Source organism: Vigna radiata, chromosome 5 (genome assembly GCF_000741045.1).
Source record: "Vigna radiata var. radiata cultivar VC1973A chromosome 5, Vradiata_ver6, whole genome shotgun sequence".
NCBI classification, from domain to species: domain Eukaryota; kingdom Viridiplantae; phylum Streptophyta; class Magnoliopsida; order Fabales; family Fabaceae; genus Vigna; species Vigna radiata.
In genome coordinates, this window is record NC_028355.1 from 22,437,493 (window position 1) to 22,450,567 (window position 13,075).

Sequence of the window (13,075 nt, forward strand, 5' to 3'; positions counted from 1 at the left end):
CATTAGTGAGGAAATTATGGCCTGATATTTCGCCATTAATAAATCTTTTGGGAATGAATTTCTTTCGTAATCAATGCCTTATAAAATAAAATCAAATTAGGTTGAATAAGTTATTTTCTTCAAATGTTTGAAAATGAAACTTTTATTAAAGATATAAATTTCAGTACGAATTGGTTTTAAAACAAGAAAAAATAATTTAGCATCATTAAATTTAAGAAAAATATTTTTACAACATTTTTTTATAACATTTTATGTGTTATTTTATAATTGATGTATGCTACTATTTATGATAATTATTATTTGATTTTAGAATAATTTTAAGCTAATTATATAAATAAATAATATTAAAATATTATAAAAAATGTTGTTAAAATATATTATTTTTAAATTTGATGTAAACTCAACGTGACAATGTCATAAAATGGGTTTTTTCTTTCGGTGTGAAAACGAAAGCTAATGCAAAAGGAGAAGACAACCAACTCCAACACCAGTTTACGCCGTAAATTGCGCCTCTTATTTTTCTACTTTTTTGGAAACCGAATGTCACCAAAATAACTGTTAGTAGTATTAATTATATGGAAAATTTACTAACAAGTTTTATTAAATTATAATTAACATAACCTTTGCTGTAAAATTAATAAATGTATTATCTAATTGATTTAACTATGAGTTATTTAATAACTAAATAAAAAACAACGTTTTCACGAGTCACGAGGCAAGTAATTTTAACCACACGTTTTGTCTTTTTTCAACGGTCGTGATTACGGACCCACAGTGACCGTGGCACGTGAGGTTTGTGGTGCTTCTCCTTGGACTTTCACCATTCACTAGGCCCACTCTCTTGAGTCTCATCTTGTTCGAGTTCAACCACCACGTTACCACCATCCCAGTGTGCTTTAATGGCATTTCAATCTTTTTAAGAGTAACAAATCACACTAATTATTTTTTATTTTTGATAATTTTCCTAACTTACCCCACAAAGAAGGACAGAATCTAGGCATTTAAAAGCCCACATCGAGAAGGCAAGGAAAAGCGAGAGCGAGTGAAGTTGAGAGAATGGCGGTGCTTCGTGGGTTGCTTTTGGTTTTCTTTGTTCTGTATGTGAGTAAAGTGGTCCGTGTAGAAGCAGATGACGGTGGTGGGTTTGTGAAAACAAGAGGAGTGCAACTTACACTGAATGGAAGCCCCTTCTATGCTAATGGCTTCAATGCCTATTGGCTTATGTACATTGCCTCTGATCCTTCTCAGAGAAACAAAGTCTCTTCAGCCTTTCAACAGGCTTCAAATCATGGACTCAACATAGCCAGAACTTGGGCTTTCAGTGATGGTGGCTACAAGCCCTTACAATACTCTCCTGGATCCTACGATGAACAAGTTTTCCAGGTTAGTCTCTCGCTTTTCAATTTCACAACAACCAAATATTAATCAAATTCAGTGATTGCAATAAACCCAACACATGATAAACTTCCTTAGATAGATTCTAACTTACACCATGTTGTAATTTAAGTCTAATTTAATTTTATAAAATCAGCTTTTAAAGGGAAATCTGTTCTGCTTTTTTTGAAACTTGCAACAGATGATGATACTTTCCCTCTGTTAACTCTGTTTCTTGGATTGAAAATAAAAGGGATTGGATTTCGCAATAGCGGAAGCAAGAAAATACGGGATCAAGCTGGTTCTGAGTTTGGTGAATAACTATGAGAACATGGGTGGCAAGAAACAGTATGTAGAATGGGCAAGGAGTCAAGGACAGTCCATAAATTCTGAAGATGACTTCTTCACAAATCCTGTGGCCAAGGGATTCTACAAAAACCACATCAAGGTAAATGATCCTTTTATTTTTGTTTTCCCTTTATTTTTCTTTAATGGTATCCTTGTTGATGGAACAAGCTTCAACAAAATAGGATGGGTGCTGTGCGATAGAGATAGAAAGTAATGACTCTCAGAATAATTCGTCATCTATACAGGGGAACCAAAAAAAACGAAGATTGTGAAATGTGTGGTTTGTTGTGTTTTCTTTAAAGTTTTATCAATCATGTTTTTTTCCTTGATAAAATAAAAAAAAAAGGATAAGCAAAGAAGAATGAAAAAAAGAGTTAAAAGACAAATTATTGTAGTTAAACGACGTATTGTTGTCCTAAAGATTCTACATTTAATCTCAAACACATATTGGACAACAGAGTCCAACACTATTGATTTTGTCGTATATATTTTGATGTGTTTTTCTAAAATCTTACCGAGAATTCATGTTCGCAAGTTACACCTTTACCGAAAAAGTCTTTCATTATTGCCTTAGATTATAATTTTTTAAAATATGTTTATAAATAAAAGCATTAAAGTTTATTTTAATATTATTTATTCCTAAAATTGCGCTTAACGTGTAGAATGAATGACTTGTATGTAGAAGAATTGGTACTACTACTGAAAAAAGAGATGTAATATTAGAGTTTGTTTTATGTGAATGTTTTATAGGCTGTTCTTACAAGACGTAACAGCATCACTGGAATTGCATACAAAGACGATCCAACTATAATGGCTTGGGAACTTATGAATGAGATTAGGTGCCCTTCTGATCAATCAGGAAAAACAGTTCAGGTAAATGCATAATTCCGTTTCCCAGATCAATTTATTAATTGCTCAATTCCGTTTTAAAACTCTATAAATGCATAATTCCATCTAGTGAAGTTCTTGAACATGGATTGCATGTTAATATTGTTAATTATTTTATGATTTTTTGATAACTATAGTACTTTCATTTCGTATTTTTCGTAGTTTAGTCCTTGTCAATGTACAAACAATCTGCAAATATGGATAATCTGTTTACGTGTGTAATGTATTGCTTGGAAAATTGTAAATATACGTATAATTTACTTGGAAAATATGTAATACATGTTCTATCATCTTTTACGTAATTTTAATTGTTAAGAATTATTCATTCTGACAGGCTTGGATTTCTGAGATGGCATCTTACCTGAAATCCATAGATGGAAACCACTTGCTGGAAGCAGGTTTGGAGGGTTTCTATGGCCAGTCAAAGCTTCAGTCCAATCCAAACTTCAATGTTGGAACTGATTTCATTGCAAACAACCAAATCCCCGGCATCGATTTCGCAACAGTTCACTCCTACCCAGACCAATGGTTAGACTTTTTATTTAAATTTCTCACTTTTGAGAAGATTTCAATCAACAAAATCGCTATATGAAAAATTCTGATCATTTTGTCGATAAAGCTGAATGGGTCGTGTTTACTTTGCAGGCTATCGAGTTCAGGTTATGAAGAACAAATATCATTCTTAGAGCGGTGGGTGGATGAGCACATCCAAGATGCGCAGAACACTCTTCACAAGCCAGTTCTCTTTGCGGAGTTCGGCATTTCCACAAAAAGCTTCGGTGGCAACTCATCACCAAGGGATCGATTATTCAACACGGTTTATTCAGCAATATACTCATCCGCAAGTAGTGGTGGTGCTGCTGTTGGTGGCTTGTTCTGGCAGCTTCTAGCTCAAGGAATGGATTCCTTTCGAGATGGTTACGAGGTGGTCTTAGATGAAAGCCCCTCAACGGCTACTTTGATCGCTCAACAGTCTCAAAAATTAAACCACATTCGCAAGATGTACGCCAGACTCAGAAACATCGAGAAATGGAATAGAGCTAAGGAAATCAGAGGCTCACAATGGCATGTCGGTGCTAACGTTGGAAACTGAGTTATATGTCTTAACTACCAATATATATATATATATATAAAGAGAGAGAAAGTTAGCAACTTTGTAACTTAATTGTGTGAGGATTGATCCTCAGAATGAAGTGTAGTGTCCTAATAATTGTAGAGGGCGGAGTGGGTAGTAATTTTCGTTAAAGTATTACAAGAGATGTGTCCTACAAGTGTTATGGGCATGACTATTATTTATTGAGATATATGGAAAGAAACTTAGTAATGTACAAGCATGCGTTTCATCAAGGAGTACGTCCTCGAGTGAATGTTTTTTATTTCTATACTATGATTTCAAAGAGGCCTGTTTGATGCTTCATATAACTGTTCCATCTTTAATGGTTGCATTTTTCAGTGTAATCGTGATGCCAGACCTGATGTAGAATCCTTCCTTGGCCCTATCAGCTTCTTGAACACCCTGACAAATCAATGGATTTAAATCAGTCTAGATAAGAGAATAGAAGTCTATTGCAGAAGTTTCTGAAAGCAACGTGTTGAAACACTACTCACATCTGTATTTGCGATGATAACATTTTTTCCTATCTTGGCATTCTTGTCGATTATGCAATTCCTTTAAAAAAAAAAATCGGGGTATCAGGAATGGATGGTTACAATAATTTTTTACATTATGGCATGTAAATTGGTAAGTATGGTTTGAATGTTGTAGAATACAGATAAGAGGAAATTCTTCACGAGACTCAATCATCCGCACCTGATTTTTGTATTTTCCCCAACACCAATTGGAACCTTTCCTTCTGCCAGCAAAGATGCAATTTCTGACTCGGTCTGATAGTAATCAGCACCCATCATCATGGTATCCTGGATAACAAAATCCAAGAAGGTATAAAGCATTTATCACTGATGATCCAAAACAGAAGATAAAAAGGTGTCAATTCATGGAGGTGGAATTGTGTTAGGGATGTTAAAAATTCATTCCTACGATTTGGAGTGAAAATGCATTACAGATTTTGGTAATATAGATTATTGTTTACCTGAAGCTCCACACCAGATTCTAAACGTGAGCGTACTCCCACAATAGAGTGCTGAACGCTACAGTCCCTCAAGAAGCAACCGTGAGAAATAATTGCATCCACAATCTATGAAACCAACCCATTATGCAAACATTAAATCAACAGAGTCATCATGTTCAGCAGAGTCCAATCTCACAAAGCAACTTAATAATAATTGACTGACATACCTTGCATTTTTCTACTTTAGTGGGTGGGAGGAATCTTGGGGAAGTGAAGAAAGGTGTCTTTGGATCATAAAACTCAAATTTAGGAGGCTGCGAGTAATACCATAAATAAGAAATTATTGGATTACTACACTTTCCCTTTTTAATGAAAACTTGTTCAATAGTAAAACTAACATTTTATCAAGACTATATATTCAAGTCATTGAACAATTAATGCTTCTAAATCGTGAAAAGTTACCCAAAGTGTATAGCCATTAAAAAATTATGGGCTATTTGAAGTAACCTGTTCTGTTAGGGCGAGGTTTGCATCAAAAAAGGACTTTATTGTTCCAATATCTTCCCAGTAGTCATTGAACAAATATGCCTGAGATGCAAAAGGAAAGAGAAAACTGGCTGGTTACTGGTAGACCAAAAGAAATTACTTTGTTGGCATTCAAAGATTTTAAAAAAGAACAACAACGAGAAATTCCCTCTCACCTGGACATTGTGCTCGCTCACTGCAGATGGGATAATTTCAGATCCAAAGTCATTGAATGAAGAACATTTCCATCTTAATAGTTGCAGCAGAGTTTCAGTTCTAAACACGTAGACACCCATGGATGCAATATAAGGATGTTTTTCTGCTTCTTGTGGCGATAACCCTAGAAGAGTGGTGTCAACACGCTGCAGTAATTGAAAATTTATCAGCTAGATAATAACTGGATCAAACTATTCAAGTAAAAGTATGTATTTTAGACTTCGGAATCAAGATACTATCAGCATACCATTGCCTTTAGATCCGATCCCTTAGGTTTTTCTGCAAACTGTACAATTCGTCCGGTTTTATCAATTTTCATCAGTCCATAGTCTGATGCCCGGCTACAAGAAAATTAACGCTGATCAACTCCAAACTCAATTCAAGATAAAACAAAAAACTATACCATTCCTTTATTGTAAGAAATCAAATCATGCAGATTTTCACGTAGAGATACCTGTCATCCATGGGAACACATGAAACTGTGATATCAGCATTCGTGTCAACGTGTCTCTGCAATCATAGACCCCGTCGAAATCAACATTAGTTTCAGAAAACTAGAAATGTTAGATGAAAATTTATACCATTTATACCTGTACAAAGTCCATATAGTCCATTCGGTAAAGATGATCTCCAGAAAGTATCAATATATGCTCCACATTCTTGTTCTTGGCATCCTGCAAGACCCACATTCACTACTCCATATATCAAACTAGTATTTTTAGCAAGCACACAACATCGTATGCTTTTACCTCAAAAACCCAAATAAATTGCCTAACAGCATCAGCTGTTCCCTGGAACCATTTCTTCCCTGCCTCTCCAGGCGTCTGAGTAGCGGCCAAGACCTGTTCACATATAATTACAAATCAATTCTTGATAAAACTTGTAGAAAAAGCACTTTCCAGAAGAAAATAATGAATCTTGTTTGGTTCTCTTACCACTAGCTGGTTTTAAAAACCATTTTCTCAAACAATTTCATACCACCCAGCAATCAGTTTATCATACAACATCTAGTAAGTTTTGAAAATTATTGTAAAAAACAAGTGTTTAAAGAACCAAAAAACAGACACAGCTGCCAGATTTCCTCGTCTAGTTCAACCTCTCCCTCAATTACACACTCTGGTGTATGTCTGGCATTACCATTCACTGACTATCTGAGCAAGTTGCACTTTAAAAACTAAAAACAGTTTTCGAAAATAGAAATCAAAACTTCCTTTCAAACATAACAGTAACCCACCTCCACAAAACCGTCTCCAAAATTCATGCCATTTCCAAAGCTGTATGTCCGGGACAGGTGACGGTTGAGAGAAAAAGAGTTAAACTGCGTCAAAATGAATATTTTTCTGATGCCACTGTTGATGCAATTGCTCATGGGGATATCTATGAGTCTATAACACCCACCAATTGGAACCTGAGAATCTCATTCAAAAACAGAAACTTTGCATAAAGGATTTGCAATCATAGCAACCGTTACCAACAAAATTCCAACTCAAAATCACATAATACCGCTGGCTTGGCTCTTCTGCCAGTAAGAGGAAAGAGACGAGTTCCTGCACCTCCACCCAAAATTATAGAAGCCACACTTTTTGGGTTCACTTCGGGGGTCTCAAAAGTGGGCACCCTCTGATATGCCTAAAAGGAAGCACTGCGGTTAAGAGTTGAAACTGAATGCTTATTAAACAATCAGACACGCCAAAGTGAATAAAAATTTCCTTTCAATATATGATGTGTGTGCATTTGTTGATTTACCACGGAATCTTCGTTGATGTCTGATGTGAGAACAGCACGTGGAACTCCAGGAGGCTTGGAGTTTCGAAGATTCTTACTGGTTCGTGAAGTTTTGATTGATTGAACAGTTAAAAACCTTGTCTTCCCACTTCCCCTTGTACTCTCACCCCAGAACCCACTTCTTCTGCTTCTTCCAGTTCCGTCACCGACTTTAGTTAGAATGCCACCCAGTGTTGCACGAGTTGACTCCATTGAACGATGGAAATAGAAACCTTTCGGGATTTGGTAATTGGTAGTACTTTTCTGCTCAGTGAAAATTGAAGTACAGAGTTTGTACGATGGAAGGAAGAGAGGAGCTAAATCACTTTCATAAAGCGCCTAACTTTTCAGACAATTTGCACCATAAGTTGAAGAATCAAAACTGGGGAGATTCAAGAGAAAAAGGGCCTCAAAAAAAAACAGATTTTTTAGAGAACCCACTTTTCTAATTGAGAGTTGGTTGAAGGAAAACGAAGGTGGGGCCTGGGAGAGCAGCAAATAGAACTTAGAGAGAAATGTGGCAATGGAGAGGGTTGATAGAGAGAGAAGAAAGCGATGAACTTGAACACAGTGACTTTAATCGGCGAGTAAGGGGCAGATTCCAATGTGAGACTCACGAGAACCCTGCGAAGTCTTTCTGTCACTGAGTCAGCACTGCCTTACTAGTTTTTCTGACTTGCTCCCTAACATTGACACTTCCTAGTTCCCACCATTGTTACGTGTTTCTTTTTTAAACTTTCTTTAACGTGCATCAAAATCGAAAACGTAAACCTGATTGATTTAGGTATTAATTTAAGTCATGTTTCTTAGTTCTTAATGTTGTTTCTTTGTCTTCTTGTCTTTCTATTCTCCAGGATTTTCAATAACCTGATTCGGGTTAATATGATAATGGCTTTCGACGGTTATACTTCGAGATTTAACCAAAATTATTTAACTTTATAAAAATCTAATAAAATCATTATAAGAATTAAATGTTATATTAATTGACAAGTAATTGTTAACACGAATTATTATTTGTATGCATGATTTTCATTTTTTTTTTTATTTTTTTATTCCCATTATATATTTCAAAATTAAGAGTTGTTTCACTTGAATGTTCATGAAACATTCTTCTGGTGAGGGGAGAATATTGCTGTATTTTTTAACGATGGAATAACATAGCTGTATTAAGCAACAGAGAAACGTGAAGTATGATTATTCCGATGGTCTTATTGAAGTAAAAACAATATTATTTTCTTCTTGTAGACTTCTTCTATTTCTTTTGAAGAATCTTCTTGAAAACTTATTGTTGCATACTTACATATTAAATTTAGGAAAAATGATACTTTGACATTATTTTTTGACATTATTTTGACACTGTATACGTATCAAAATGTGATTAGACGATTTTAAATTAAAAAAAGTTGAGAAAATGTATATTTGGAAGAAAAAAACCATAGTTTTTTTTTAATTTGAAATTGTCCAATCATATTTTGATCTGTGTACAATGTCAAAATGGTGTCAAAAAAAATGGTGTTAAAATATCATTTTCCTTAAATTTAACTTTGATACTTTTCTGGTAATCGGTTTATTCATACGTATGTTTACAAATTATTAATTATTCGTTCATTGGGATGAAGCTATTTACGGATAATTTTTTTTTATTATGAATTAAAAATAGATTTCCCTGAATAAAGCTAAGCTTATCATGCATTGAATGAGGAGCAAAAATGTTGAGGAAGAAGTTATAAATAATTTTTATTATTGTAAATATAAATAAATGCATAACATGGAGTTGGAGATCTTTAAGGAGGTGATGATGACCTCTTACTTATTGTAATAAATCAATACACTTTCCACCGAGATTGCGATAACAGCGAACCTCGCTATTCAAAGACTCTCGGGGAAATAACAATAATTAAATAGTTAAACAATATAAAAATATAATTTATTATTATACATTGACAATTCCTAACGATATCTTAGTATAAAAAAACTCATAAAAAATATTTACTCAAATATTGATAATTATACTATGATTTGGTTAATTTGGATGCTTAACTATTGGATAGTAATCGTATAGGATGGTCATGTATCAGTCAGATACAAATCAATGAATTCAATTAAAATGTCAAACAAATCGATTAATTATACATAACTTGAAATGAATGTTCTATAGCTCAAAGTGCAAGTTACTAAAATCAATCGGTCACCTAACAAACAGATCTCAGTCCAAATAGTAAATTACCAATTATGTGAACAAGACAATCAATTTAATCAATAAATAAATTAGTCTGCAATTAATTAAATTGATCCATGTGAACTATCTTATAATAAATTAATCTTAAAGCTGAATAAAATATAATTATTCACAATGAAATTATAATTTAACTAATTTTAATAAAAAAACTTATCACAAAACATATAAATAAAGATTTGTGACAAATAAGTAATTATTATATATTAAATGTTAAGTTAATTTGTCATTCTTTGTATTTTCTGATCCTTCAACCCATTTAAACACGTCAGAAATAACTTTATAAACAATATCTAAAAACATCAACACAACACAATGTGAATAGTTGAATTGGATTTCACATCGAAAACAATAATATTAGCAAGAAAGAAATGGTTGCTACTTTTTAAAAGGTCAAGAAAACAATGAGTGATGAGAAAAAGAAAGAAAAAATAGCATAAGCATGTGGGAGGGTTATCACACCGAGTGGTACTGTCAAATTCGAATGCGTCAAGTGAAACATTTCACTTTCTTCTCCATATATAATGTGTCAACCTAAGACCCACTTTGGTTTTGTTTGTCTAGAATCTTCATTTCTTGTCTGCATTTCGATGTCGATGTATACAAACAAAGTTTCACTTCTATTGAAATAAAATGAAATAAATTTATGGGTTAAATATGTTTTTAGTTTTTATACATTGGAGCGATTTTGGTTTTAGTCATTCTTTCAAATTAAGATACAATTTAGTCTTTTAACTTTAAAAAATTCTAGTTTTTACCAAATTTTTTTAATTTTATTTGTTATTTCAAGCACGTTTCATTATAGTATTTGGATTATTTACATTATTTGACACATTTTTGCTTCAATGTTAATTGAGAAACGCGTTTGAAACAGTAAATAAAGTTAAAAAAATTTGATAAAAAAGACTAAAACCAGAGTTTTCTAAAATTGAAGGATTAAATTGTACAAAGAGGAACTAAAACCAACATCACCCCAAAATATAAAGACTAAAAACATATTTAACCCTAAATTTATTAGTAAGAGATATTTTTATGTAAAAGTTTGAACCCTCATCGAATACAGAAATCTTAATATGTGTCACATTTTTCAAACATGTATAAAATTAAAAATTTTAAATATATTCAATTCAAATCTAAAATATCTCTTCATAGACGTAATAAACTACTGTTTTTGTGATGAGTATTATGTTAAGAAAACACCATGTCAAATCATGATTATTCTTCAAATGTCAATTCGACTCACTTTCATAAATTTAAGATGATACATAATTTATTATTAAGATCAGCGTCCTCCACAGAAGACCTATTTGATTGATATGTATATCTTACATAGTAGCCAATGGGGTGCAAGTACATTATAGGTATTATAATGTCTTAATGTGGGGAGATTATTAAAGGCACTGTCCAGTTTCAAAAATAAAACTGATACACGTTTTTTGCTTCCTTAAGGTCCGAAATGAACCTGTAGCAATAAATTAATAAAATAGAGTTACGAAACGATTACTTTTTATTAATTTTAATATATTTGAGGTATTTCAAATTTAAAGTTAACTCTCTTTTTTTTTTTTGTCTTTTCAAATTAAAATTAGTTTTTTAGACCCTGTAATGTGAAAAATATTCGGATCATTTGAAAAGAAATGAAAGGGTTGCATAGTTCAAAATGTATTATCAAATTAGACTGTCACATAAACGGTGTAATTCGTAAATTAATTATTTTGATAGTATCTAAAATTGATGAAAGGTTTTATAAAATTGAGAAAAAGAAAATAATATTTTTGTAAATTATCCTAAATCTAGATAATTTAAAACATATCTAATTTTTTTTTTAATGTCTCGATAGATCCTTATTTTCGTTCAGAATCTCAAATAGGTTATCTTTTTTCTCCACGTTTCAATTGAATCCTTATTTTCTTACAATTGAATCAAATAGGATCTTTCCGTCAAATTAAGATGACACCGTTAAGAAGGGTATGTTGATCGTGTGGTTTTTTATTAAGTAGCATTGAAAATGTGACTGAATTGTATTTTTTAATTTTTTAATTAAAAAATAAAATATAATTAAACCAATTTTTTTTTTCGGTCACCCCTTGTTTTTTTTATCATACATGTTTTTCTCGTGTTGTTTTAGGGTCCATATAGTTTAAGGTTTGGACAGTCAGTTAATGAGCTTCATAGCTAAGCAAGACTACTGTGGCTCCAGAATCTTCAGCTAATTTTCTTTCTGCACCTCATTAACGTTTTTGGTGCACCTCTTATTAGGTATTTTGTAATGGGCTTTTTAAAATGTAAAATATTCATCCTAAAAGGGTATTTATTTTTTGCTGCATCTCGGTACTTTCTTTCCACACTCCCATAAATACAAATTCAAATGTATATTCTAGAAGTCTTTTTGGGTTTCAAAATTATAGAACGGGGAAGTAACTTTATTCTGCTTAAAGACAGTTGTCTAATTATACAAAATGAAAGTTATTTTTTATTTTTAAATTATGCAATTTGAAAGTCATATAATTTTTCTTGGAATTATACGAGAGAAAAGTTGGAGAAAAAGAACCATATGACTTCTTGATTTTACAATCAAAAAGTTATTTTTAGATTTTATATTATATAATCTGAAAGTTATTTTCAACTTCGGATTTGAATAATCTAAAATTTTTTTATTTAAAGCAAAAAAGTAACTTTGAATTTGTGCAATCTAAAAATGTTGTCAAATTATACAATTTTAAATATAATTTTAACTTTAAAATCTATGAAAGACAAAGTGAAAAATTTCATTCTAATGAAAATATGGAAGAAAAATATGGAGATACAGGAAAAATAATATTCAAAAACATGGTTCAGTAGGTAAGGAGAATCCGATTATTTGCTTTTACTCGAAGAAAATGTTAATATATGGATCCTTTAGTAATACAATTTACATTTTTTTTTTCAAATATCCAAAAAATTTTAAAATATTGAACTGTGCATAAAATGCATCTGAAACATACTTTTATGTAGAAAGGGCAGCATACGAATCCTGCAATTATATTCATAGGTTGCACTTTTAGACAAAGTCATGTTAATTAATGTTTATGTTTTAAGCAAAATGTTTTGCGATAGTAGTGACTCTATAAATATATGCATAGGTAAAAACCTTACATAAAATATATGCTAATATGTAATATATAATACCATGAGATCAGACATAAAATTAAATATTTTTTCATGACATTTCGAATGAACCACTTAAAAATATTATATCAAATTGGTTCAAATTATTCTTTAAATAAATTGTAATTTTCGGGTTTATTTAACCTTATTCCTAGTAATTGAGCTATTTTGACTCGCTTTACAAAAATAAAAAGTAAAATAAATTTGAATAACTTTTATCGACATTTAAGTTTTATTATTGAAATTAGTTTTTGATATAAAATAAATATACAGAGTAATAATGTATGAATTTTTAAAAAGTATTACTTTTACCTTTTTAAAAAATAAAATTACTTTTCTATAGAATGACCTGGTGCAATCTAAGTTCATTTAAACCATAAACTAAACTATATTTTGAGTTTAACGTGTATAAGTTTTTTTCTCTCACTTGGATGGATGGACAAAATAAATTTTAATATCTTTATTCAACGGCTATATATATTCTTTTAAGTTTAAGGTAAATTTCACA

The 13,075-nt window shown here is 31.7% G+C and overlaps 2 protein-coding genes across 3 annotated transcripts; one reads left to right on the plus strand and one right to left on the minus strand.

Annotated features, from left to right (window-relative positions):
* The first annotated feature begins 874 nt into the window (after positions 1–874).
* On the plus strand, positions 875–3,963 carry LOC106762055 (mannan endo-1,4-beta-mannosidase 7-like). Its single transcript, XM_014645743.2, has 5 exons — positions 875–1,383; positions 1,628–1,822; positions 2,473–2,595; positions 2,945–3,138; positions 3,256–3,963. The coding sequence occupies exons 1-5, from the start codon at positions 1,057–1,059 to the stop codon at positions 3,701–3,703; spliced, it is 1,287 nt and encodes a 428-aa protein (XP_014501229.1). The 5' UTR covers positions 875–1,056; the 3' UTR covers positions 3,704–3,963.
* Positions 3,756–7,871, minus strand: LOC106762054 (glucose-1-phosphate adenylyltransferase large subunit, chloroplastic/amyloplastic). 2 transcript variants are annotated; one of them, XM_014645740.2, is made up of 14 exons: positions 7,167–7,871; positions 6,924–7,049; positions 6,655–6,828; positions 6,170–6,262; positions 6,011–6,094; positions 5,875–5,930; positions 5,668–5,761; positions 5,381–5,566; positions 5,187–5,267; positions 4,907–4,993; positions 4,701–4,805; positions 4,421–4,527; positions 4,219–4,279; positions 3,756–4,126 (listed from the first exon to the last, which is right to left on the minus strand). In XM_014645740.2, exons 1-14 carry the CDS (start codon positions 7,395–7,397, stop codon positions 4,025–4,027), a joined length of 1,587 nt encoding a protein of 528 aa, XP_014501226.1. In that variant the 5' UTR covers positions 7,398–7,871; the 3' UTR covers positions 3,756–4,024. The 2 variants fall into 2 exon arrangements, with proteins under 2 accessions (XP_014501226.1, XP_022636727.1); XM_022781006.1 differs by having other exon boundaries at positions 6,924–7,062; positions 7,167–7,306.
* Positions 7,872–13,075: the final 5,204 nt, after the last annotated feature.

Excerpts from the sequence above, each read along its gene's own strand:
- LOC106762055 (XM_014645743.2), top strand. The coding sequence starts at position 1,057 with ATGGCGGTGCTTCGTGGGTTGCTTTTGGTTTTCTTTGTTCTGTATGTG. Across the intron at positions 1,384-1,627 it reads ACGATGAACAAGTTTTCCAG|GGATTGGATTTCGCAATAGC; the intron begins GTTAGTCTCTCG and ends TGAAAATAAAAG. Across the intron at positions 1,823-2,472 it reads TCTACAAAAACCACATCAAG|GCTGTTCTTACAAGACGTAA; the intron begins GTAAATGATCCT and ends AATGTTTTATAG.
- LOC106762054 (XM_014645740.2), bottom strand. The coding sequence starts at position 7,397 with ATGGAGTCAACTCGTGCAACACTGGGTGGCATTCTAACTAAAGTCGGT. Across the intron at positions 6,095-6,169 it reads AATTTATTTGGGTTTTTGAG|GATGCCAAGAACAAGAATGT; the intron begins GTAAAAGCATAC and ends TGGGTCTTGCAG. Across the intron at positions 4,528-4,700 it reads AATCTGGTGTGGAGCTTCAG|GATACCATGATGATGGGTGC; the intron begins GTAAACAATAAT and ends TTTGTTATCCAG.